Raw genomic sequence first — 27980 nt, 5'->3', positions numbered from 1 at the left:
CATCAGCATTAGAATACCCCAAACATTCAATTACATAATTTGTGATCTCACACCTCAAAGAGTTAAAAGCACGGTGTGTCTTTCAAACTAGTAATTGGCTTTAGAAAGGCACACAGAGTAAAAGCCTATGAGTTATGTCTTCATCTTCCCATACAAAAGGTATCAGCTTGGTAGCACAGGCAGCTCTGTTTGCTTTGCAGAAGGTTGCTGATGGTCTCAAACTAGCTGCGTTAGGAGGAACAAATTAGATTTGGGTCAGGCCCTGCCCCCACTTCCCCACAGTGAATGTGTAGCTCCTGTACTTCCCACTGTAATCACTATTGTAAAGGTAAGCAGGTGAGGTCCCCTGTGTCCTTGCAGAAATGGGTCTTCCAGTTTTATTGCACAAATCTGGGGCAAAACTGAAACCTGCACTTTCCTGTGAGCGGATGGGAAAAATGCTGGTGTACTTCTGTACGGTCGATATATTTTTTGCCCTGCTTTTCCTACCTAATTCCCATCAATAAGCGCAATGACGTGTAGACTATCAATGATACTGATAAGGCGCACAAATTAATAGGCTAGTTGATCCTCTTACGAGACTCCGCGCACAAATCGACTCTCGGGTCAGTAGGTTAATATTAATTTCCTCTCAAATATGAATTTAAAATAATCTGAAATTCAGAATATAATCACATTTCATAATGCATTTAAGATATTAATATTATATAAATCATGCGTGTGGTAGGGACATTATTTCGCGAAACAATCTGCCCCTGGAAAACCAAGCGATGCTTTATAAATTCAGGGAAATTAATGCATTGTGTAGCCGCGTGCCTTAAAATAGCACGGTCCAAATGATGTGTTTGTAAACTGCGCCGCAGTAATAGCCTACCCACGTAGTGAACGTGACCCAGGTGGCATCATTCTTTTTAGGAAACTGAAAATAATTACCATTTTATGTAGGGTGTTTGTTTAAAAAGTAATGCTAATGATTTTTAAAGTAACATTGCATTGACCTCTTATTGTCTTCATTGTATTTTCAGTCAGACTCGGTCAGAAATATTAGGTACAACACGGCAGCCCATCCCAATCCGCCCTTTAAAACGTATTGTAGTGGCGACCACCGAGAAGTAGAGGAGAAGAAGAATATGAATCTTTCAAAATTGACCCAGATAAAATAAACAGGAAAATCGGTCAGTTCTTACAGCGTCGACTGTGGATGACTATAGCGGCGGCGTTCGTCTGAGGCATTACTGTATCCAAGGCGCCGGTCTTAGAGGGAGTGCCTGTTCGAATAGTATTTTTTTCCACGTTTATTACTCGGTACAGTTTCAAGCTACGTACGGAGAAGCGCGAGCTGGGTTCGACAAGCGCTCGGTTTTAACAGTGTTCCCGAGGAAAAGTAAGTCAGTGCATTTAATAGATATTTTGGCACGCGAAATCTGTTGATGATTGTGTTGTGTCTACTGTCTGCCTACTTTAAACGGTTTGGGACCAAAAATCTGCTCCAATTTCTAACTGTTAACGACACGTTAACGACGTTGCATTTATTTCGCAAATGTATCCGAATTGCAACTCTAGACTTGAACATAATTGCGTACAGTGTGTTCGGTAATCGGTCGTTAGTTACAGCGGCGTGTTCCCCTCCTTAGCCGTCTCGGATATTCTTATATCTGTGAGGTACTGAAAACAAGGGTGTATGTGTATTTGTTCTTCCCTGTTGTCTATAGACTGTGTGCAAGATTTTAGTTGTTCTTCAACTTAGGAGGCGTATATATGCTGATGTGCATGTTTTCTTTAAAAGTATACCTCTATTTACCTGTAGTAAATGAGCTTGGACAGAACTGATAACATTTTCTGTTAGAATTCATTATAATAGCAAAAAATAATGGATCATATGTGCTCTTTTTTGCCCACTGTTAAGTGTTTAAGACAATAAGGCTCATAAAATAATTATCCTAATAAACAATTGTAGGATATATTCCTTAATACTTTCTGACCACAGAAATTAAAATTGTTATTATTATTAATGTTATACAATATTAAATCAATGAAAGGTCATCTGTTCAGCATTCTGCCTGACTAACCTTGAACACGCAAATGCCAGAGCGATGATATCTTATGGGTTTACTCTGTGAGCCGAATACAGCCTGGTACTATTTCACACTGAGCTTTTGTTTTCTATGGATGCTTTAAAGCCATACATGTGCATTATCAATGCATATTGTGCGTGCACCTGTTTGTTTTGATTAATATATTCACCTTGACATTTGATCCACTTTAGAAACCGTGTGTCCAGAATTGTAAGCAAAAGAACATCACACCAGCATCAAAGGCACATATCCCTTCTTAACTATAGGATACTCTATAATTTATTTGAATTATTGTATATATAGACACGCTATTGTCAAGATATTCAAGCAAAGTATTTCTGCAATAGTTACATAAAATCTTGTCAATCATCTTATTAAACAGATATTTGTTTGTTCTAATATGTGTTCTGTTTTGGTATGTGTGTCACGTATGTAATTTGTATCTTCCTGTCCTGTTAGTCATTGTATCTCCTCCTGTGCAAGGCCCAGTGTTTATAGTGGTACACAGACACAGTACATGCATGCAGTTGTTGTTTTAACCTCATTGTTGATCTTAATTATGCTATCGTTTCATGAAGACCATCTTATTCCTCCCCGGTGCTAGATCCAGGGTTGCTATGGAAATGAAAAACGCAAATACATTTGCTAAAAAATGAACAATTAACATGGCAAAGGCGAGACGCAGAACACGGTGCAGGAGGAGCGTTGGCTTTTGGTGACAAAGCACAAACGCAGCACTTTGATTCGATGATAAAAAGGTGAAAGACGGGCAGTGTGGGAAATGGGACCAATTTAGGAGAAACATAGCTTTTTTTTTTTGCTCTGGTATGCTGAACTTAGGTTTATATATTTATATTATTGATATACTGTATATAATATACTGGCCTTCTGAAGTCTTCTATTAGCTAGTATTATTATCTAGTAGTAAGCACCTAGATTTGCTAATTTATGAAAAATGCCTTAATGGTCCAATAAATAAAGGTATATTATTTCAACCAGTTCATGTCATTTCATAGTATTAGTCGTGGGTAGACTGGTTATGGTGCATTTCTGCTTTTTATCTGTTCTACATGAAATCTGGACAATATGGGACTGCTGTATTGGTGCCATGACAATCTGGCCCTGGTCAAAATGAGCCCCAGGACCATACAGGAAGTTTCTACAGGTTAAATTGGCTGCCATGTCATACTATATCATATTTTTAAATAGCTGCACGGTTGTAGTTCTCGATGGCTTGGGTTACATTGGAAGAAATGTTCTTGTCAACGGTCTTTTATAAGCTTTGCACATTTTGTTTGGTTTTGGAAAAATGTCTATTAAACTCAATTGTACTGAAATGAGTGGGCCATATTGCTCATAAGGGTGGCTGATCTTGTTAATCGTTTTACGTTGGGCAGAATAACTCAAAAGGTGGTATATATCACTTTGTCAGGTAGTCGTTGTGTCTGGAACAGCACCACGCTATAATGCACCTAGTTGTCAGGTCTGATTTTAGTTTCCAACCATTTGAAAAGGTTTTTAGATGAAGAGAACTACCAAACACAGAAAAGTTCAGAAAAGGTGCTGGACAACAATAAATTCAAAGAGGATATCCACATGTTTTCTCCGTTGTACACGCACGCACGCACGCACACGCACACACACACACACGGCACTGCCGCCTGACAGCAAGAAGGTCCTGGGTTTGAATCCCCATCGGCCGGGGCCTCTCTGTGCGGAGTTTGCATGTTCTCCCCGTGTCTGGATGGGTTTCCTCCAACAGTCCAAAGACATGCAGGTTAGGCTGATTGGAGAGTCTAAATTGCCCGTAGGTATGAGTGTGTGAGTGAATGGTGTGTGTGCCCTGCAATGGACTGGCGACCTGTCCAGGGTGTATTCCTGCCTTTCACCCAATGTATGCTGGGATAGGCTCCAGCCCCCTGCGACCCTGTTCAGGATAAGCGGGTTAGGATAATGAATGAATGAATGAATGAATGAAAGTTACAACATGTTTATTCAAGAGCTAAGATCTTCGGACAAAAACCTTCGCTAGAGCTTTGACCGAAAGCTTAGCTTGTGAGTAAACGCTTGAGAAAATGTGTTGATGTCCTTCTTTTAGAAAAGCTTAATAGTTATCTGTCATTCTTTTATTAAAGTAGGAAGATGAAGGTGTGACTTTGACCGGCTTGATTCTCCAGCTTTACAGACAATGCATGAATGTTCATTTTAGGTTGCATCACAGTTCAGTCCCCTGTGCCTGGTTTCTCATAACTTTAAATCTGAATGAAAATGATCTGAATCTGACAATCCTCTGTAGCCTATTTCATTTCAGGATCATTTAAAGTGTTTTTTTTCCCCCAGTAAGATTGGGTGGTTGTCATCCAGGCCGAAACTAATGGAGTATGTTAATAAAAACAACAGTTAATTTCCCTCCACTCAAATTCAGGATGAGTACAGAAAAATGTTTTAATTAAAAAGAGGGAAATTCAGATGCAGTTCCTGTCATTCATTGAGGTTTTGCCAAGCAAGGAGAAACCTAAAAAAAAAAACCATATCAAATCGGAGGATAAATCGTCACCATTAAAAAATATAGAAATATAAAGTGTGTAATTACATATATTTCCTGCCAATAGGTTCCAGCATCTTTCAAAATAGCTTGAAGTGCCTGTCCACAATTTTCAGTTTTGGTGGATTTGGTGACATCTGTGGTGACTGGTGGTCACAAAAGCTCATAGTCACACTCCAAATACCAGATGGAATGATGGAATCCAGATCGGATTTTGCTTTGATTTTATTCAATCCTGAAATGGCCAAACCTGATTGGAACCGAACAACAGGCTCTATAAGGATTTGGGTTCCCCCTAATGTTTGAAATGTGTTTAGGTGTGTCCAGCACTACTTCATTACCTTGCATTGTCAGCACTCTCTCTGCAGGTGTGCTAGACTTTCGACTCTCTCCATTTGTGGCATTTTTAAAACCGACTGTTCTCGTAGATGAGAGGAACACCCACTGCCAATAGACCTCACATCTGCAAACTTTACTCTATATGAACACCTATTTGAAGCAGAGAAATGGTCATGCTTTCATGTTGAAGAATGTGCAACTCCTTAGGTTGCATTTCAATACAGGTGGACACTCCTCATCTGAAGCTATCTGACCCTGATGGAGACCAACATTACTCTCAGGAATACAAAAAAGCAGCACAGAGGCCCATATAATCAATAGTTGTAGTATTAACCCAACAGGCAACAATTTGTATTATAGGATGGTAAGATGGTAAGATAAGACAGATGGTCCTACATTGAAACATGTAGGAGAACATTAATGCATCCCAATCGGTAGATGTGCTCCTAAATTATTTCTCCAGTTAGCACACATCCATTGTCAGGAGCAAAGACCCCTAAAGTAGGAGCACCATAGAGCCCTGCCTATAGCATTATCCACATGGAAATGTAAGGAAGTACGGTGGAGGCATATCTAAAGGGATTCAGGAGAATGTAAGGGAGTACAGTGGAGGCATATCTAAAGGGATGTAGGAGCATGGCCTTCCGATAGTGGCATCCCTCGCCTTCTCAACAGGACACAACTCTGGATCTGGACTGCAAAGGACCTTGGGAATTCTCTTCTGTGCGAAAGGCACAGCAGGAAATGAGCCTGTTGTCAGGTATCAGAACATTGGACCCAAGAGCGAGACCACAGAAGTTAATATTAAAGTCTTTATTAAGTTCAGAGTAGTTCAGACAGGCAGGGGTCGATGTCCAGCAAACAGTAGTGACGGAGATCAGGCAGTTCGAAAACGAGAGTCTAGGCAAAGGTTCGGTACACAATCAAACAGGTTCAGCAGGGATAATCCAGTACATGGTCAATGTCACAAGCAAAGGGTTGATAACACACGGGCAGTCCAAACAAAAGGAGAATCCAAAATAAAAAAACAAATAGCCAAAATGAGTCCAAACACAAAGGGTCCGATCAGAACCAAAGGGTAAATCAAGAGATGGAGGACTAAAACAAAACAGATCTAAGCAGGAGTCAATCAGAAAATAATGCTGGAGAGTATGGCTAAGGCTCATGACTATCTGGCAAATAACTGCAGAAATAGAGGGGTTTTAATACATAGGTAATTACAATTACATCTGAATTACAATCAGGTGTGGAAACAATCAGGAATTGGGAAACAGGTGAAACAACTGATAGGGAATGAATGAACTGACAGACTATAGTGAGCACAGAGGGTAACAAAACGCAAAAACAATAACCACTTTGACCAAAATGAGAAAACGAAAAACACAGAACCTGACACCTGTAAGCCGGAAAACAATGCAGGTGTTTTGATTGTCTCAGCCGTTTCAGTATTTGTCTACAGTTCCTCTACCTCAGATTTGAAGGACAGAAAAGAACCCCCAGCATGCATTTACACTGTGGGATTAAACAAGCCTCACACTTTAAAAGCCAGGTGTGACATTTTAAGTGCTTTTTCCTGCCCCCTTCCAGACAGTGAAAAAAAAAAGACTCTGCCAGCTGCTCTTTCGTATTGCCATGGGGATAAACACACTGGAACTGTTCAATAGGCTCTAAAAATGCACAAAAAAACTTACTGTGATGATAAGGATAAGAATGTTTATATAAATGTTGTAATTTGTCCATAGTGTACTAAAACCATTTGATAACATATTCAAAGGAAAGTGCAACAGACACCAATGCATAAGGATTCATCGTTTGCATATTTATGTATATCTCTGTGCTCGCATTTTGAACCCAAAATAAGTTTACCCATCCAACTGTTTCAAACTGGCATCGATTGAAATGGCCGCAAATTATCTGTCAATTCCTCTTCTCTTATACTGCAGTTGCACTGGGCTGCTAGTTATTTAATAGACCAGTTAGAAAAAAATATCAAGCACTCTTGCTGCATATAGCACAGTCATCTAAGTGGGGGTTTGATAAAGCACTGTGGGAGGTGCAGGATTCACAACAGAGAGCTATAAATGTTCACTCTTCCATTAGCTATATATTAAACCTATTAAACCTAATTGACCATCAGGCTCCAACTTTGGTCAGATTCCCAAGATGTGAATTTTATTTTATTATTATTATTTTTTTTGTATCTGCTCTTTCTTAAATGTTTTGAGCTGAATAATGTCTCCTGACTGATCTTCTGGGACCGCAGAAGATCAATATTTTCTGAATTGGAGAATTTAAAACCCCCCCACTCTTCTCTGTTATTGTCGTTGAGGTGCAGTCCACCTGTGCAGAGGCTGTATGTATTTGGATAGATTGGCCCAGCTCATGGCTGAACGGCCAGTCCGGCTGATTGGGTCGACTCCTGGGGGGAAAGCTGGTGCTCCATCATGCTTGGTTGAATTGACTTTTTATTCCTGCACAAAATCTATGAAGGGGCCTGGCACATATGTCAAATAGCATATCTCTAGGTAAAACAAAACACTACAAGAGGACCTTAAGAATTAACAATGCATAATAATAACTCACGTTCGTAATACTGCCTTCAAAATGACTTTGCCACTTGTGTTTTCACAGCACGTTTGAAAATCTGAAAAGTCGAAATATATATTTATATAAAGGTTTAAAATCATGCATATCTCAATGTGTATTGATATTCACAGGCTTTCCCTGCAAAAGGGCATATTTAGGTTGCCTACATCTTTGTTAGAATGCGAATGGTTGTTTCTTAGGTAATGTGTGCCTACACTCATGTCAAAACAAAGTTACCGTGTGACTGTCTTGACATTGTTTACTTCTTGGCATGGGTGCGGAACCAGGAATAGTTTCAGTAATCACAGTGAACGAAAAACACCCCTGAGAAATGCATCGGCCTTGTCCCTCTGATCAGAGTGCTTTTTTCTGAAGGTCTAAGCACGGCCTTAAATTATGCACCGGGAAAAGTATTTCTGAAGTAATTAAAAAGTTTGACAGGCATGCACACTGATTGTAACTTGACTCCTGCGAGTGTGTGTAAACCTGCTGTTGCTCTCAAGCTGTTGAGGCAGTTAATTAAATAAATAAAAAAACACGAGGTGAGGCAGATCAGTTACAGATTGTAATTAATGCGGTATACAGACATGCCAGGATAAAGCAATCTTATTTTGTTAACAAGGGGCTGCCTGCTTGCTTGGGTCAACGCGGAGAGTGAAGTGACGATTTTTCGATTCATTATTAAAACTAAACAAGATGAAACGGGCAATCCGTTCTGTGCATCTGAAGACGGTATCGTTGTTTCCATGGCAACCCACCCCTGCATATTGAAGTTGCGTCTGAAATTAAAAAAAGGAGAGATTCTTGAGGGGCGCTTCTTGCCTTGCAAGACTTGGAAGTTCTTTTTTATGTTTCTATTTTCATCTGTCTTGAGAAATGCTGTGGCTTTTCCATTTAATGAACTGATAAAATGGTAGACTGGCAAATGAGCAACTCAGGTAATGGCTAGCATGTTTACCGACAAAAGCAAAAGAAAATACAATGTCATATTTTTCCCATTGTTTTACTGAATGAAAGGCCCTATTCAGTGGTGTTTTGACGGTTTAAGTTCGATATATATATATACTCAGTGACCACTTACCACTGTTGTAAACGTGTGGTTATTTGTGGTATACTGTCGCCATCCTGTCACTCAGATCCCACATTTTCTTCCCCATTCAGATATCTGAACAACAACTGAACCTCCTGACCTCCTCTGCATGTTTTTATGCATTGAGTTGCTGCCACAAGATTGGCAAGATTACATATTTGCATTAATGAACCGGCGTGCAGATCTACCGTATAAAGCAGTCACTGGGTGTATTAACATCTCCATAAAACATCAGTTCCAGTTTCCTCCCAGGGGAAATGCATCATGTTGCTAATTGTGAATTGCTGCCTGTGTCACTGCATTGATTGTGGCCTGTCAGGGGTCACGTGTGTGTTGTGCTTGCTAAGATTAACACGGCCAAAAGTGATTTGCAATCCTTCATTCCGGTGACCTAATCGATGCGTGTCGCTCCGGGAAGGTAAAGCTCACAGTCAACACTTCAGTAACTGCTCTTATTAAGTGTGTAACACGTAGTCCTCATCGGTCAACCTGCGTAATGGAGTCCGCCTGAGTGAAATGAATGTTCAAATTTAAATGAAATATATTGGCAGATTAAGGACACAGAAGGCTTTCCTCGATAAAAGGCTTTGCGTGCTGCTTACACTGGTTTTAAATGTGCGTTCAAGGTCATGAGGGCGGTCTCGCAAGCCCGGCAATGATCAGTGTATACCTTCCCAAATCAGTCAGGAGCCTGGAGACTAAGAACTGTAAATTAGAGGGACTAGTTCATTTACAGCTTGATTGATTTTGATTAAGCCCTCTCTGGTTCCAAGGGTCCCCCATGCACTAAGCATGCTCTTCTCAATCACAAAAGCCCACAGCACTTGGCCTCCTACGAGCCAATCAAATTATACTACATTACAGCTAGATAATTGTGACCTTCGGTATAAAAGCCGACGCCGGTCTCTCTGTATGGGGTTTAACAAAAAAAAAATCAATCATTACTCGGATTTGCATGATTTTCTGAGGAGGCGAGCGTAGTCATTTAAAGATCCAGCCGTTGGAGCTTGTGTGTTTTTCCTGAGCGTATTGTGTCAGACAGGCCGATCGAAGGCTATGAAATGCTCAGAGGCTTCTCTGGGCCTTACGAACGGGAAGGAGATTAGCACAGTGAGAGGCATCGTTGCCTGATTGATGATTACTACTACACAGTATGGGTGGATAAGGCAAGGCGGCCGTGTTTACTCAAGGAGAGCCTTGGCTAGCATGCACCATTTGGGGTGAGTGAGAACAGAGAGAGAGAGAGAGAGAAATGGTTGCCTGGTTACCGATGGATACTTAGCTCTGCTGCACAGCCTACTTGAAGCTAATTGTGTACACAGCCCAGGAAGAGCACGGCAAAACAGCCACGCAAAATCAATTTCACCCTTTTCCCTTATCTGTGTCAGGCACTGAGACAAAGAGCCAAAATGAAAAAAATAAAAGGTCATTGGCTATCTCAGGTGTTTCGTCAGTCTGTATATCCCTTTATATCCACTGGGCAAAATGCATTCTTGTGTATTGTATTGCTCTGTATTGCTATTTTTGTTTCCCTGGCAGGAGAATAACCTTCTTAAAGTCCATAAATATAGCCCACCCATCCCCCCTTAGCATAGAAAGGTTGGGAAGCCAACATAATTACATACTGTACGGTTGTATTTACAAAATTGCTTACAGCAACAAATTTATGTACGTTTATGTTGAGGTGTCCGTCTGCTGTTTGTATAAAACAGCTAGATCAGCTGATCACGAATCATCTGTCATCTGCTGAAATTTTTCAAATTGGCCACTTATATGAGGCTATTTTAACATACTACTTTTAATTCACTAGTCACAAAGGGTTTCTTTCTAAACCAAACAGAATGACCTCTGTGGTCATGTCCTTAACATACTATTTTTAGTCTTTAGTCAAATACGGTTTGTGTCATCAAGCTCTGTTGAGTTCACTGACAACGTTGGTTCTGATCATTGAGAGGAGACTCCCAGTGCCCAGTTAAAATGCTGTTTTTGACTTCTTTCCAGGCAGAGGGTGGATCGCAGACCTGGCCTGGGGGGAGAAGGCCTAGCCCTGGGGCCTGCCTGGAAGTGAGCCCCTTCATCTAGCGCGGAGCTGGTGGTGTGAGGACCTCGCGGCGCCTCGCGGGAATGGCGGTCCCGTCGGCTCAGGAGTTCCACTGGCAGAGCCTGGCCCGACTCTCCAGCGGGCGGGTCTACCACTCATTGGCTGAGGCGGGGGGCCAGCTGTACATCATTGGTGGCTGCGATGAGGCCGGGCGGCCAATCAATGCCCTGGAGCTGTATTCCCCCGAGGTGGACCAGTGGGTCGGTTTGCCCCCCATGCCCACCCCCAGGGCTGGGGCAGCAGTGGCAGTCCTGGGCAAGCAGCTGCTGGTGGTCGGGGGTGTGGGGAAGGACCAGCGCCCCCTGAAGGCGGTGGAGATGTACAACACAGACGAGGGAAAGTGGAGGAAGAGGAGCTCCCTGAGAGAAGCTGCGATGGGCGTCTCCATCATGGCCAAAGGTCAGTCTGAAGACGCCATTCACACACAGATCAGCTGGGCTTAATGGAACTAGACCCCAATACATGCAATGTTCAAGGATGCAGTGAAGGTTCTCATTGACCAAAAGCCGGAAACTAGACATCTAGGGGTAGAGATTTAGGTTGAGAGAAGTTGAGAGAAGGCATTAACAGACTTAATATAGTGGCTTAGATATTACCCAGACATAGTCTGTGTATGTCAATGTCAGCTGGAAAAGTTTCAACCATGTTGTTGGATTTTCACCCGAATGCCGAGATGGCATTTCACAGATTTTTCACCCAACTTTCCATCACAAATCTGGAGGTGTTCTTTAAGTGTTGGCGTAAGCAGTTTGTTGATGTGAGCTCTTTCTCTGCAGATGGCAGGGCATTTGCGGTTGGCGGTATGGGGGCAGACCTGCTCCCCAGGAGTGTCCTACAGCAGTACGACCTCCGGAAGGACGTGTGGGCCCTGCTGCCGTCCATGCCCACGCCCCGCTACGACACCAACGCCGGCCTCCTGGGCTCCAAGATCTATGTAGCAGGTGATGCACCCAGATGTGCTGTGGCTGATGTTCCATGTTCGAGAGAAGGAGGAGTTGGTAGTTTGGCTAATACCGACTGGACAATATTTCTCACTGTTGGCAATCTGGATTTCAGCTATAGAGATGCTACCTTCCAGGACCAGGATTTTATACATGCTCTTAGATGATGTTGCATTTACAGTTTCACATTTTCTTAAAATTTTCTTAAAACACTGAAGTCATATTGAATTATATTGTGTGCGTGCGTGTGTGTGTGTGTGTGTGTGTGTTTTATGATTTCTTCCTGTCTAGGGGGTCGACAATGCAAACGCACTGTGAAATCCTTTGAGGTCTTTGACATGGAGAGCCGCTCCTGGACTACACTTCCCAGCTTACCCTGCAAGAGGTCATACGCAGGCGTGATGTGGGACCATGGGGGTCGGCTCCACTGGCTGGGGGGGCTCCGGCAAGGGGGCCTCCACCAGCGCTCCAAATTCACCAACAACGTCAACATCTTCGACACTCAACAGGGTGAGCACTAAGTCTAGCGGGTGTAGCTCAGTTATATTTCCAGTGAAGCACAGTGAGGTGTGGTAAAGAAAAGGTCTTCTAGCCGGCTACTGTGACAACACTGATGAAGTAAACCTTCAAATAAAACAAAAATACAACATTGTTGCCCTTGGGAGACCGGGGTTCAAATCCCAATCTCCATCTTGTGACATAAACTACCCCTGTACAGAGAGCCACTTTGTTTGTTTTTAGATTCCTCTGCAAAATGTGAAAATGAGAATTTATTTATTGGCCTTGCTCCTTGAAAGCCACAAGGCATGCCCTTAAAGGATGATTGCCCTGCTGTAAAATTCAGCAATGGCAGCTTGACCAGCTTGGAAATTGAGCTTGTCAAACTGGATACCTTGTGGGAGCTGCATGCTGTTCTGAACTGGTCAACCAGCTACCAGCTATTTCAAAAACATATTTTGAGCTGGATATGAAGTTTCATTTCTAATTCAATTACATTCATTTCTGCATGTGCATTTTCCCAAAAATATTCATGGGCCAGTTTCGCAGACACAGATTAAGCCTAGTCCTAGATTAAATTAAATTTGTGTCTGTGAAATGTAGCATTTAAGTGCAATAAAAGAGCCACCGTAACAACAGAAAAGTATAGTCAATCTCTTAAAATCAGTACCAGTGCAACAAGAATTATACAAGGGATTAGCTATACTAATGTGCTGTCAGAACATCCAGTGTCGAAGGGCTTGGCAATGGCCAAAGAGATTAGGAGTGCTTAGAGAGCAGGTCTGAGAAAAGGGAGAATGAACACAGTGTTAACAGGTGAGTCTTCGGTGACAAGGTAATCAAGTGACTTTGATGCCATGGGATGCTCATTCCACCGCCAGGGAATCCAAATAGACAGAGATGAATGCCTTTTAATGAACCGGAGAAAAGAGGCATTGAGGTAATGTGAATTGTGAATGAAAGCCATGCCAACACTTAGTGACATGACCCTAAGTTGGACGTTGATCTGGTTGCCTGGGGCGCGTTGACATTTGCTTATTCACTTTGCTGTGCCTCTGGTGCAGGTTGCGTGTATTCTTCCATGCCACGAACAGATTCAAATTTGTTTCAGCCTCTGTGTAATCTCCATGGAAACCTACCCCTCTTTGCTGATAGGTCCCTGGTGATTATATAGTAGCTGTAGATGGCGGCGGCCTGGGTGTGTCAAAGTGTCCCTGAGCAAGACCTAACCCCTAATTGCTCCTGACAGGTGGTTGGTGCCTTGCAGGGCAGCCAATCACGGTTGATGTGTGTGAATGGGTGAATGAGAGGCATCAATTGTACAGCGCTTTGGATAAAGGTGCTATATAAAGCCAACCATTTACCATTACACATAATTGCATTCTCTCTGTGGGAATGATTGGCAGTACTGAACTCTACCCTTCTGCCATTTACAGGGCTGCTAATTCAAATGTACCTATTGGCATCCGTTTTCTTCTGTATATCGGCTCTCACTTCAGAAATACAAAGTATTTCTTTGTATCTGTATATGTGGTCATCCATTTGCACTTGATTTCCACACATCAGTTTTCCTACGATTAGACTGAAATCATCCTTTTTGTTGCGGAAAGTTCCATCTGAGCAGGCTAACCGCTTGACAACAGGGTGACACGTGGCCTCTCTGTGGTTAGTATGGGATGTTATTTGCCATTCGGGTATTGGTGATGGGTGAATAGTCATGCTTGAGGGTTTACCTGCAGACCTGATGCCACCTCCAAATGTGATTTGGACAGATATTTTGTAGAAAATACTTACAGTATGTTTAGACCAAAATGTGTCACATTTTTGATTTATGAAGAACTCAGATGTATACCACACAAAATGACAAGTGTAAATGGGCCTAGAGATGCATCCGGCTCTGTGATCCAAAATACTCAGAGGCTGTGGCATATTGCAGGATGGTAGCTGTTCAGTAAAAAGGCTGGAGACACTTTGGATGAGGCCCCCCCTCCCAAAATGTGCTCCAGGAGATTTGATGACTGAGAGCGTTTCACATTGCAGTGGTCAGCGTTGATTCGGGTGTCTGTTCCCTTCACTCACTGGAAGTGCTGGAGTGCCCTGAATAATGGATGTTACCTCTGCTGACAGGACACGGCTGGAAAAAGCCCAGACTGGGAAATCCATCGCCCAGCAGGACCCTGGGGAGGCCAGGCTGGGGGGCTGCAGTCCCTTCTGCAATCAGCCTTTTCAAATGGCTTTGCCAATCACATTTCATCCGGAGTTAAGAGATGATTTAAAAAAACGTCTCCATCTGTTCGGCGTGACAACATCGTCTGGCACGGGCCCGCTCTGTTTCAGACGCGCCGGAGCCTCGCGAAATAACGCAGCGAAAACCGCCCGTTCTGTTCACGGGCTCGCCTCAGTCTCTCTCCCCACCGCTAATTACGCAGGGGCGACGTCACGCCGTTAACCTGACTTTACGTATCCTCGGCTGAAAACAAACCAGTTCAGAGACTGCGCCATGTTTGAGCAATGCGTCACATTTATTCCGTTCCCTTGTAGGAAGGAAAGCGTTTCAACTTCCCCATTTTTTCCACATTTAAGCAATTAAAGTGTTCCCTCTCACTGATTCCATCACCCCTGCCTCCTCCGGTTAGTCCTGGCAGGCTGGCAAGAGCCTCCACTGCCTCTCACAGAGAAACTGCAGCCTGGAGGAAGTCAAGTTAATTTAATCAATTCACCAGTATTTTGAATAAACAAATGTCCCGGAGCAGGAGCTAAGCCGGCTAACGTGTGCCGATCTTCATATTATCAGCGCAGCTCTAAATATATCTCTTGTGATGAAATATCCAGCTCATATTGGTTTTACAGGGAAATGAAGAACAGGCAACCGATTCAATTCAATTTAACCGCACGCCTGAATTATCCAAGCTTAGAATTATTTCAGGGGATTCATGTGGAAGTGATTTGAGTAAGTAACAATAGATAATCTGCTATTTTCACTCTCCCACTCACAGACTTGAATGCAAACAGAACAAAAGTTAAATGTTATGGTGTAACTGTGCAGGGAAAAATTCCCTTTTTAACATGCACAAATAAGATATCACAGGTGAGCATCGTCTGATGAAACAGATCCAGTAAAAACACAACAATAGCTATTTTTCTATTTAACTTTCGTATTTATTTGCAAAGAAATGACAGAAAGTGAGAAAGCTTACCGGCTTTCTGATTTGAATCGGACATAGTAAGACTCTTATACACACTTTTCCTGAAGGGGGGGCTTTACCGAAACAAAAAGACATGAAGCTGGCCACGAACATTTATCAATATTTTGTCTTCTGAATACCCCTTGTTGACCTTGCTGTAAGACCAGAATGTGCTAGCTGAGAAGCAGAGACATTAAGGTGAAAGGCTGTCTGTCTGCTGGAGAGACAGAGAAAGACTCATAGTAAGCACTTAATTCAGAAAGTGGTCTAATAGTATAAGGATTATCACTAAAAAGTTATTTGTAATCATGTGATTGTCTTTATGTTAACACTCATTGTCAATTAAGTTACCCCTACAGTATTTTAATATGCTCTTATCTTCACTGCTGTTAAAATTAAGTTATTATTATTATTATTATTATTATTATTATTATTATTATTATTATAAAAAGCCTGACTGCGAGTGAAATTCTAAATACCTTCTCGGTTGCATATTTTTAAGGCAAGATATAAGATATCAGATACTTTTTTTGAACCCTGTGGGGTAATTTGTTCTCTGCGTCTGACCCATCCTAGTTACTTAGGAGTTTATTTGTAAACATCTCACACTAAGTCAGCCCTCTTACCGCAGGGTTTTGGCTGAAGTCCGAGGACACCGTGTCCATGAAGACCAAGCGGGCAGACTTTGCGTGTGCGGTCCTGCGTGGGAGGGTCATTGTGGCAGGAGGGCTAGGTAAGTGTTGAATGTCACTTTATTTCACACCAGACAATTAAGAACAGAAAATGTATTTGCAATAGACATCCTCCTACCTCTTCTTTCTTTAGAATTATGTATCATGTAACTAATTGTCTTGTTAAAAAAATTGGACCTCTCAATGATGGGAACCAGTCATCTTTAACATAATTAACAATTATTCTTTGCCAAAATGAACATGATCACAAATTGATTCTACCGTGACCACCAAGTATTCACACGCATGCAAGTCTCCAACAAAAGGCGCGCTTCATCTAACTATTGACTATACTTCATATCAACAATGTTTTAAAATGTCTCACTATTACTCAACAACTGGCTACTGAAATTGCTCAAGATGTAGGGTGGAGGGTGTGTGTGTGAGGGGGGGATTGGATGTTGATGTTGCCCATTTGGCCATTTGGATCAAAGATGAAAATTAGGAAAACATTTGTGTGTATGCATGTCTCCGCACAGGTAACCAGCCGTCTGTAATGGATTCTGTGGACGCCTTCCACCCGGAGAAAAGGAAATGGGAAAGGATTGCTCCCATGGCAACGCCTCGATGCTCCGCCTCCAGCATTGTAATCCGCGACCGCCTCCTTGTAGTGGGCGGGGTCAACCAGATCCCCAGCTCTGCCCATGAAATACTATACGTGAAGGACGAGGAGATCCTTTAGCCAAACCACTCAGTCTTCCAGTATTTAATGAGACTTCTTTACCTGGGGTGCCTTTGAAAGGCAGAGTCACAAAACATGATGTCATAGATAGTATATTGGGAGTTGGAAGTCCAGCGCTAATGAAGTATGATTGAAAAGCTCTGGACTCCCAATTCCCATCGGCCCCCTCGAGAGAAATTGTGTTTTGCGAGTTGGATACGCTCTTGATTCCATGGTAGCCCATGTTGTGATGCGTAACATGGACGTATGTGTCACAACAGCATTATGACCTAAGATTCAAAACTAGGAAAGCAAAGACACTACTTATCGAGGGCAGTGCTGGCAATATTATTTTGCTCTCCTAATCTATGTACATGACTGTTTATTGGTAGCAGACCTGGTGAATTCAAACACATTTTGGTGTGTATTTTCTATTACCTTCTCTAGGCCTTTACGATGTAGTGATGTAGTCACACACACACATACACACACACACACATACACACACACTCACACACTCACACTCACACACACACACACACTCACACACTCTCATACACTCACACACACACACACACACTCGCACACACGCACACACAAACACACATGCACACACACACAAACACACACACAAACACACACACATGCACACACAAACACACACACACATGCACACACACACAAACACACACACACGCAAACACACACATGCACACACACACACAAACACACACACACACACAGACACACACACACACGCAACACAAACACGCTTAATGTTTTTACTTCGGCTTTGAAATGAGTGTGCTTCAATACAAACACTATTTATATTGATGGTTGGTGAATTAGTCAGATTGTGTTTGTGAAGGAAATTGTTGTTAATTGTCAGCCAAAGGTTCAAAGTTCAAGGATCAAATTCAAGGGTTGCAGTGGCTGCATCATAGCACTCTAGCAGAAGATGAGAAGACCTTGCCATATTTCTCAGTATAGTTAAATAGTGATGTCTTTGATTGTGGAAAAACAATCTTGTCCTTTCCTTCAGACGTGAGGAAGAGTTTCTTTTAAGGAAATTCTCGATTTTGGTTTGTTTTTGTATTTTTCACAGCACGTATTGTTGTCTTTGCTATTCAAAAATATTGACTTAATGTAGCTACTATTACAGCACATAAGAAATATGATTATATATGCATTAACCAATATTAAGGTTTATCTAGGTTTTTGCTAGTGCAATCATGTTTCAGATAATCTTTTATGCAATTAACAGTAGTGTTATCGATTGACTGTGTGCACTTTGTAAAGGTTACTCTAAAAGTTGTACAATGGTGCAAAATACCTATATCATTTTCATTTTTCAATGTCCACAATGTTGCATTGTTATAGTATGAATGATATAAATAATAGTCCTTGTTTATTATATATATTTGTTATTTATAATAGTAATAAATTGATATTTACACTTGACTAATGTAGTGTCGGAATGTGTTGAATGTTTCATTTGGCACGGACTCTGTGCCGAAATTTGGCAAGCACTGTAGCGTAAATTGATGTATGTTGATGTATGTTGAAGTTTGTTTTTTCAGTTTTCAGTTCCAAATGCATTCACAATGCAGTTGTAGCTTTAACTGTAGAACAGTAGGTAGGCTGTACACCAACTTGTCAGTGTAAATATGTGCAAATAATTTAGCAGCAACTGAATGGATAAAAACATGTGGACATGGTCAAGAGGTTCAGTTGTTGTCAGAATGTGGATGAAATATGATGGAAGTGCCTGACTGTGGAATGACTGCTGGACAGGGTGATTTAAGTATCTCTGAAACTGCTGATCCCCTGGGATTTTCATGCACAACAATCTCAAGGGTATACACAAAATGGTGAGAAAAACATCCAATAGCCAATGAGCAGCAATTCTGTGACCGAAAATGCTTTGTTAATGAGAGAGGTCGGAGAGGAGCGTAACTCAAATAACCATTAGTTTCAAAAGTGGTATGCAGAAGAGCATCTCCGAACACGCAACATGTTCAATTTTTAAGTGGATAAGCTACAGCAGTTGTAGACCGAAATATAATACTGTGGTGACTAAGTGTATGTACAAATATGCATTTAACAGATGTATATCATACACAGATGGATTTCTGACAAGCCATTCTATTTCAACAGCCCTAAAAATAGTCTTGTGTGATGGGCTATATCTCGCCTATGCACCATATGTTCAGTATTCATATGGGTACATAATTGGAAAAACACCAGTGCCAGTGTGTACCAGAGTCTGTGTTCGAAAGTGATCTGGACAGACACCAGACTTCCACAGACTAAATGTTTTTAACTAACACAAGCCCTACATCAGGGATCAGCAACTCTCAATCCTCGAGGGCTGAGAAGTGCTGTTTTTCCACCCTCTGTGAACTGCAGGTTTTCCACCTGGACGTCAGGCCAATCAGTAGCACTAGTTACCCAGAAGAAAAGAAGACCAGGGCTGGATTTGGATTCAAGGGTCAGAGCTGATTACCCCTACCCTACAGTTGACCCATGTTGACACGAATGCCTTTATGCATACCAGCGAAACTACCCAACCGGGCAGGATGGTATTGCATTCCTGTCCAAGGAAATTAACGATTCCACTATCACCTAGGGATATTTGTCCCACTGTTGTCAACAAAATGTTTGCCTGACTCTGCTCCTGCCATTTGCTGGGGAGACTAGAGGTGCCATTGGCAGCTGCCGTCAACTGCACAGCCAATCAGCACTGACACATTAGCGCTTCCATCGTTATTGGCAGCAGTGCAGCAGAATGGAGTTGATTTCTCCGTGCATTAACTTCACCTTCTGGGAATTCTCTCTCTCCGGTCCACTTCCGCCCGGGATGTGGCTGATCGGCTTGGAATGTGCTGTTGGATTAGGAGCACAACGCACGTGAGGGTTTGTTATGGGAACTGGCCATTCGGTCCATCCGAGCTCCTCACATCCTTGCGGTCTGGCACGCATCCAGCCTGTCAGGCCTGGTCTTGACTGCGTCAGCTGTCTCTGCTCTCCAGGGAAGTCCTGCTGGTAATATATCCCATGCAGAAATAACACCGTGTTAAAAACTTCCTACTGTCGGTGTGAGATTTTTCCGTGAACTAATTTCCACCTTTGTTGTTTTGTTCTGCTGGCAGAACTCCACTTTAAATAGCTCCTGTAGTTTGCTGTGATGGGCCCTTTCCTAACAAATGTAATCTCTCTTAAATAAAACATTAGCAGGAAATGAAGAGATTGTGAATTCAGTATCTCTTATAAATAACACGGTTCATTTCAGGAACCAATCCTGCTTCTGTGATCTTCAGCATTCCTCTTGTGGCACGGTGCCAAGAATTTGACAAATCACTTCAAATAGACATAGTATTGTAGCTTGTGAGATACACATATGAACTGAGTTTGAACCCAGAGCTCCCCTAGCTGCTAACTCAACCGATCTTGCCTGCAGGACCTCAATTCAACCCTTACCTGCTGTGTCCGACCTATCCCCACCCTTCAAGTAATGATGACGCACGCACAGGAACTTGTGTGATGAATGCCAAAGTGCAAGTGCCCTACAGTAAAATCCAAGAAGTGTCTTTAAAATGGGGTGTGTTATGTTGCTCAATATTACCAACGTTGTTGGATGTGTCGAGGCAGTCGACTTTCTCCAAAATATGCTACCACTGGATTATTTTATAAGAAAAATAAGCACTTTATGTGCTTCTACTAAAAGCTTTATTTTGAATGTAACACAAAATATTTCGTATTTGGAGTGTGAAAGTGAACTTTTGTGACCACCAGTCACCAGCCACCAAAACAAGAATGAAAGATTGCCGCTTTAATATGGGGATACGTTGTATGATCTATTTTTGGGCTGTGTATATCGATCTAATTTGGTCATTTAATATCAAATTGAATCAAACTCAGTTTGAGATTTTCATAGATTTTATTTAACTAATAAATAATTGTCGACCTATATTCCGACGGTAATGAGCATCTACTCGACATGTTAAAGGGTCACTTCAGTTAGATTGTAAAACAAATGGAAAATATATCTATATTCTATGTATAACAACCAGCTGGGATCCAAATAGTATTGAATAACTGTTCATAAGGAATTTATTGTGTTATTTGTGACAGGTAACACATTGAAAGCCTTTGGATTTGAGCAGTGAGATAACTGTGGTTTTCAACGTAATCACTTGGGTTTTTTGTTCAAATTTTCCATCAGCATCAGTGACTGATACAATTGAATGCCATGACTCAAAGCACTGAAAGCCATGACTCAAAGCACTGAATGCCATGACTCAATGCACTGAATGCCATGACTCAATGCACTGAATGCCATGACTCAATGCACTGAATGCCATGACTCAAAGCACTGAAAGCCATGACTCAAAGCACTGAATGCCTGACCTTTTCAGCAAAACCTGAGCTTTGTGTACTTGTGTCAGAATATCTTCAGTTGTACTACATTGAAAAACAATATGAAAAATACACACTGCAGTCTTATTTAACCATTAAGCCCACATAATGGACATCTCTATCCACTGTGAATCTTTGTCCTCTGTGAATCTCTGAATACAGAACTGTGTTTTGATTGTAAGATTTGTTTGTCTGTTTGTTTTTCAATTTTATTACCAGGTAATGACAACATGGAACTTTCTTTTGTTCTGACATCCTGGGGAATCGAAGTGGATAGGAATTGAATATGAAAGGGATTATATATATAGCCAATTGGTTATTTTTGGCCAAATAAGGGTATCTATAATAAAAACAGCACAATGATTTTTTTTTTTTGACAGATATAACAGCAGAATCGTCCTGTTGTTTTTATATTGTATTTTGCTTTGTTTCTTTTGGGGTTTTTTTCTCCTCTCAGTGACCCCCCCCCAACCCCCTGCTGTTCTGACACGTTCCATAGCTCCGAAACACAGCCGGCCTGGCGAGCACTGTCACGCACAACACAGATATCTCATTCGCTGTCGCCCGAGTCTCAACGGCGCACCAGCAGGGAAAGCGTTCATCATTTGACGGGAGCTTCAGCGGACGCTCTCACAGGAAAATGTCCTTTCATTTATAGAGAAAACTGTCTGCCTGACACTGACCTGTTACACCCAGGCAGGACCTGACAAGACACATTCTCCTTCTGCCTCCCTCACTCAACCTCCCCCCCCTCCAGCTCATTCCTTCTGGGGAAATAACGGGCAGAAATAAATCGTAGAGCTGAACTTGTCTGTTCTCCTCTCGGTGTCCTTCCTGTTCTCTCATTGAAGCTTTCTCAATTTATTCCCTGCTTCTGACCTGTACTTGACTTGGCCTCCATTTTCTCTCCTCTCTCAACCTCTCTGCCTCTTCTCCCTGTTCTTTCTTGGCAGGTGAGGACAGGTTTTCCTTTTTTTTTTTTGACCGCCGTTAATGAAAGTGTTTGATTTGGTGCTTAATTATCTGAATTGATTCCTTTTCAACAACAACAGCGCATTGGAGGCTGATTAAGCAGCAACCACTGCAATCAAGTAAGTATAAATATTGTGGTCTTAAGTGTGCATTAAGCTTTCTGTCAAATGAGTTTGAGGCACATTTAACCCAAGTAAGCGAACCTGCTCTAACTCAATATTCAATCTTCTTATTGTAAGTACTTTCACAATTCTATTCTATGCTATAATTGTATGGTAATGGCCCAATTAAAAATGTGTAGCAGTTCACCCATCGTGTTTGATTGGAAGTTTCAACTAAAAACTTGCCAACGCTCTCCTACTGTATGTTTACACTGACATCTATGCCAGACTCAAATTGTATATGCAAATTCAGGCTTCTCAAAAGTAATGAGAACACAGCAGTCATATTTCTAATAAGCATATGATGCCCTGCATGTGCTTTTCTCATATACCTAAACAGTGGGGTACAAAGATTTCAGCACCCCTGGTTTAAATGTCTGTTACAATCAATCTGTATGTGATGGAAAGCAAACCTGAACTCTAAATGGAACAGAGTTAAACATTTGACCTGACCTTTTGGCTAATTTTAAGGCAAGATTTTTTCTTATTTTTATTTTTTACTGTTTATATATATATATATATTTTTTTTTTAAAGGAAAAGAGCCCTGTGCAAAAGTCTGAGAGCACTTTCGGATTATTCTTTGTTATCTTTTAAAAAGATTATTACTAAGGCCCAGACCCAGGTGATTTACTCGTGAGGGCTTGAATGAGTATTATTCCAGGGCTGAACTTTTTATTCTGAAGTCACTCCATGCCTTCTAAAGTGTCTAACTGCAGTGGCTGTTCTGTCTGGTGTTAACAACCATGGGTTCCGAATGAAGAGGGTTCATTTCCACAAAAAAAGGGGAAAGCTACACAAACTACAGGCGTGCCAAACTACCTATTTCCACTGTCAGAAACATTATTAGAAAATGTTAGATAAATGGAACAGTTGAAATCAAGACAGTGTTTGCAAGACCAAGAAAGATTTCAGATAGAATGGCCAGAGACCTGGTGAGAAATGTTCAGAAGAACCCATGCATCACTGCAAAAGAGCTGCAAAAAAAGAGTGGCAAACACAGGTCTAGCTGTTGACAGCACAACAATACAGCATACTTTAAACAACAACTGAAGTATGCAAACATAAACATTGAGAAGCCTGAAGCCTTTTGGAACAATGTGCTTTGGACTGATGAAACCAAAATTGAACTTTTTGGCCACCACCAAAGAAGGTATGTTTGTAGAGAAGAACACTTGGTGGATACATTATGCTTTGGGGTTGTGTGGCAGCTTGGGTCACAGGAAATATTATGGCAGTGGAAGAAAGAATGGATTCCACCAAATATTAAGAAATTCTAGAGGCTAATGTTCAAAGGTCAGTCCAGACATTGAAGTTGAAGAGAGGTTGGGTATTCCAGCAAGACAATGATCCAAAGCATATCTTGAAATCAACCATGAAGTACCTCCAGGTAAGTTTTGGAATGGCCACCACAGTCCCCAGACCCAAACATACAGTACAATTAAAAGACTCTTAGTTGGCTAGAGGAAGCATTTACAAGCTGTTATGGCTGCCTGAGGAGGCGTTACAAAGTACGAACTGACAGGGCTCCCAAACTTTTTCACAGGGCCTTATTTTATTATTTAGAAACTAAAAAATAATCTTGCTTTAAAATTTGAAGAAATTTGTTTAATGTTGTACCATTCAGAGGTCAGGTTCGCTTCTGTTCACTTAGATATTAATTGTAAAAGGTTTTTTGACCAGGGGTGCCCACATCCTTGCGCACAACTGTAGATGCATCTTAGCCTATGGTTCTGGAATACTATTCAGCTGTGTATTAACCTGTGGTTCTGGAGTTCTATACACATAGGTACATCTTAACCTATGGTTCTGAATTTCCTCCTCATCCCAGAATACATCATAGGCACTAACTTGATTAAAATTAAAAACAACATTTCAGTACAATTACACATTAGGCATTAGAATACATTATTTTCTGTCATGTCTTCCAAAGCTTTCCTTGGGACCCATGTATAAAAGTAGGCATTAACTGAAGCAGTGCAGGTTAAGTACCTTGCTTTACTGCACAGCAGCAGTGGTAATGTGGTAATCCAACCTATAAGACCGCAGTTACAAGCTCCGGTCCTTCACTGTTATGCTACACTGCCACCCTAATAAGGGAAGAAAATTAATACGATAGTTTTACTGTAATTTACTGTGTCTTTCTGCAGGGCTGCTGTGAAAATTAAGCAGATAATTCACTCAAGGTTAATTGTGGTTTGGGGAAGTCCAAGTGGCTATTACTGAAATTGTGCTGTGCTAATAGGTTGGGGAATTGGTTCAGGTGATCAGTTCAAGATCAGTATCAAGACTAACCTAGTCTAAACTTTATTCTGGTCTAACCTAATCTGGAATTTGTCAATGAATATTGAATAATCAAAAATATATTGTGAGGTAATAAAATGTGTGCCAGAGTTATGTTTTGTCAGAGCACTGTTTAAATCACCTCTGGCCTTCCCACCAACATTGGTGTCTGAGTACAACTTAATTCCATGACTAGGTTTTTAAAACTTCCCTGGGGCCCAGAGATGGTCAGACGCTGTCTCCTCATAAAACTATCTACTCGGGGGCTGTCCCAACAGTTAATTAGCATAACTTATTCAAGAACAGTAGTGCTGTAATTACACTCTGAGTCCAGCAGGGGGCTGCCTTATACAATACTGGTGGAGCAGAGTTTTAAAAAGGCTGTAACATTCCCCATCTGCATACCAATGAGACCAGTATTCAGCAAAGCTGTACACACACACAAGAAAAAAAGCTCACTACCATTGATTTCTTTATCGTACCTTCTCTGCTGAAACTCTCATCCTTTTGTTTTGGGCTCCACCGGCGCAGGACGAGCGTTGTTCCTCGCGTGGAATCGGTTGTGACTCTGCGTTTCGACTCGGTGCAGACACTCGCAGAGGGGTGAGTCCCAGTTCTGTCTGTCGCCTGATGAATGTGTTTTCTCTACAGCTGCAGAGCGGGAAGGAGAAGGAACATGTCTGAGGGGGTGTGAGGACAGGGATGGATGCCCAGAGAGGCACGCTCACCCAGCAACACAACCCTTTGCCTCTCCACTGGAATGGTGAGTGTACCGGCGCAATTAGCCCACTTACAGACCTTCTTCTGGTGGAGACGGAAAGATCCGGAATTCTGAGTCTGTGTAAACTTGAGCAGAGTTGACAAGGCCTTCTCAAGCGGCCAAAACCGGGCTTCTTTTTTTTTTTTTTGGTTGCTGGTCATGCTGAGAGACGGTGCTCACTAGCACCACTTCAGTTGGCTCCAGTATATGTCATTCAGACAAAGTCATTCTCAATGTAAATTTCCAGGAATAGCTTCAATACCCTGAACTCCTGGTTCTTGACCCCCAGGGTTATGTCATTTTGTGAATAGCTGATTTTTTTCACTAACTGTGGTTAAAGCAAGTCAATATTCAAGAACAGTGGACTCTCCACTGTCCGCTTTGTCATTTACATATTTGCCAACAGTACCTGTTGCATCATGTTTTGGGAGGAATTGCGTAATAGCGCAGAAGCTGCGGCATGAACAGGTGGCTCGTCCATGTGCAAGGGTCCCCACACAGTCTATCTGTCCAGTGAGTAAAATGGGTGTATTTATTTTCACTGTAATGAAGCTTTGCTCCTAAAAAAAAAAACTAGCGCTACACTTTTTAAAATTGTATGCCATATGATTTGCAAATTTTCTAAATAATTCGGCTAAAATTTGAGCTAAAATTCCCTAAAAATATAAAGAAAACAAAAACAGCAAGCAAAAACTGACCCAAACAGACATATACACCAAAACTGGAATAATATTTTTTCACAAACCCAGAAAGTGAACAAGGCCTCAAATAATAATAAAGGAAGTGATTTTATTATTCCACCCAAAGGAAGTGAAGTTGTGCTGGCACTTGAGTTTCAGCTTTTCTTTGTGCTTCCACTGTAGTGAAACACATCTGAATAGCTGGCCAGGACCTCAGCTTTTCTTTAGCCATTAGCTTAGCCATTGCTTATATGCAAGATATACAATACTCTGCAAGGGCCTATTTTAATATAAATTTGCTCTTAGATGTTTATTATTTTGTTTTGTACATTAGTGGTTCAGTTTTTACTATTACATTTTAAATATTACTCTGAAATATGAAATTAAATGAATGAAGTAACTTATTAAGTAATAAACAGCTTTTCAGATAAAAACTCAATGGAATGGATTACCTGGAGAGCCAGAGGCAAGCCAAAGTTTGCTGAATAACTGTGGCAAGTTCACCAATATGTTTGAAACAACCTACCAGCTGATTTTCTCATAAAACTGCAGGACAGTTTAAAGGTGATGCAACTGATGCAGTGTTAAAGGTGAAGGTGGTATTTAGTTCACTGTTCTTTAATGTAAGGCTGGTATTGGTTTGATTTAGTTCACTGTTCTTTAATGTAAGGGTGGTATTGGTTTGATTTAGTTCACTGTTCTTTAATGTAAGGGTGGTATTGGTTTGATTTAGTTCACTGTTCTTTAATCTAAGGGTGGTATTGGTTTGATTTAGTTCACTGTTCTTTAAAGTAAGGGTAGTATTGGTTTGATTTAGTTCACTGTTCTTTAAAGTAAGGGTGGTATTGGTTTGATTTAGTTCACTGTTCTTTAATGTAAGGGTGGTATTGGTTTGATTTAGTTCACTGTTCTTTAATCTAAGGGTGGTATTGGTTTGATTTAGTTCACTGTTCTTTAATGTAAGGGTGGTATTGGTTTGATTTAGTTCACTGTTCTTTAATGTAAGGGTGGTATTGGTTTGATTTAGTTCACTGTTCTTTAAAGTAAGGGTAGTATTGGTTTGATTTAGTTCACTGTTCTTTAATGTAAGGGTGGTATTGGTTTGATTTAGTTCACTGTTCTTTAATCTAAGGGTGGTATTGGTTTGATTTAGTTCACTGTTCTTTAAAGTAAGGGTAGTATTGGTTTGATTTAGTTCACTGTTCTTTAAAGTAAGGGTAGTATTGGTTTGATTTAGTTCACTGTTCTTTAAAGTAAGGGTGGTATTGGTTTGATTTAGTTCACTGTTCTTTAATGTAAGGGTGGTATTGGTTTGATTTAGTTCACTGTTCTTTAATGTAAGGCTGGTACTGGTTTGATTTAGTTCACTGTTCTTTAATGTAAGGGTGGTATTGGTTTGATTTAGTTCACTGTTCTTTAATGTAAGGGTGGTATTGGTTTGATTTAGTTCACTGTTCTTTAATGTAAGGCTGGTATTGGTTTGATTTAGTTCACTGTTCTTTAAAGTAAGGGTAGTATTGGTTTGATTTAGTTCACTGTTCTTTAAAGTAAGGGTGGTATTGGTTTGATTTCGTTCACTGTTCTTTAATGTAAGGGTGGTATTGGTTTGATTTAGTTCACTGTTCTTTAATCTAAGGGTGGTATTGGTTTGATTTAGTTCACTGTTCTTTAATGTAAGGGTGGTATTGGTTTGATTTAGTTCACTGTTCTTTAATCTAAGGGTGGTATTGGTTTGATTTAGTTCACTGTTCTTTAAAGTAAGGGTGGTATTGGTTTGATTTAGTTCACTGTTCTTTAATCTAAGGGTGGTATTGGTTTGATTTAGTTCACTGTTCTTTAATGTAAGGATAGTATTGGTTTGATTTAGTTCACTGTTCTTTAATGTAAGGGTGGTATTGGTTTGATTTAGTTCACTGTTCTTTAATCTAAGGGTGGTATTGGTTTGATTTAGTTCA

At 41.2% G+C, this 27980-nt stretch overlaps 1 protein-coding gene across 1 annotated transcript; it reads left to right on the top strand.

Moving 5' to 3' along the window:
- Positions 1 to 1211: 1211 nt before the first annotated feature.
- klhdc8a (kelch domain containing 8A) lies at positions 1212 to 17342 on the top strand. Its single transcript, XM_061220681.1, has 6 exons — positions 1212 to 1384; positions 10637 to 11135; positions 11513 to 11677; positions 11969 to 12187; positions 15992 to 16093; positions 16571 to 17342. Exons 2-6 carry the CDS (start codon positions 10760 to 10762, stop codon positions 16771 to 16773), a joined length of 1065 nt encoding a protein of 354 aa, XP_061076665.1. The 5' UTR covers positions 1212 to 1384; positions 10637 to 10759; the 3' UTR covers positions 16774 to 17342.
- The last annotated feature ends 10638 nt before the right edge of the window (positions 17343 to 27980 follow it).

Source organism: Conger conger, chromosome 14, assembly GCF_963514075.1.
Source record: "Conger conger chromosome 14, fConCon1.1, whole genome shotgun sequence".
NCBI lineage: Eukaryota > Metazoa > Chordata > Actinopteri > Anguilliformes > Congridae > Conger > Conger conger.
The sequence above is the reverse complement of the archived record's forward strand: the minus strand, read 5'-3'. Positions and strand labels throughout refer to the sequence as shown.

Bases quoted from the DNA above. Each gene is read 5' to 3' on its own strand.
- klhdc8a (XM_061220681.1), top strand. From the start codon at position 10,760: ATGGCGGTCCCGTCGGCTCAGGAGTTCCACTGGCAGAGCCTGGCCCGA. The intron at 11,678-11,968 runs GTGATGCACCCA...CTTCCTGTCTAG, and splicing joins CTCCAAGATCTATGTAGCAG to GGGGTCGACAATGCAAACGC. The intron at 12,188-15,991 runs GTGAGCACTAAG...CTCTTACCGCAG, and splicing joins CATCTTCGACACTCAACAGG to GGTTTTGGCTGAAGTCCGAG.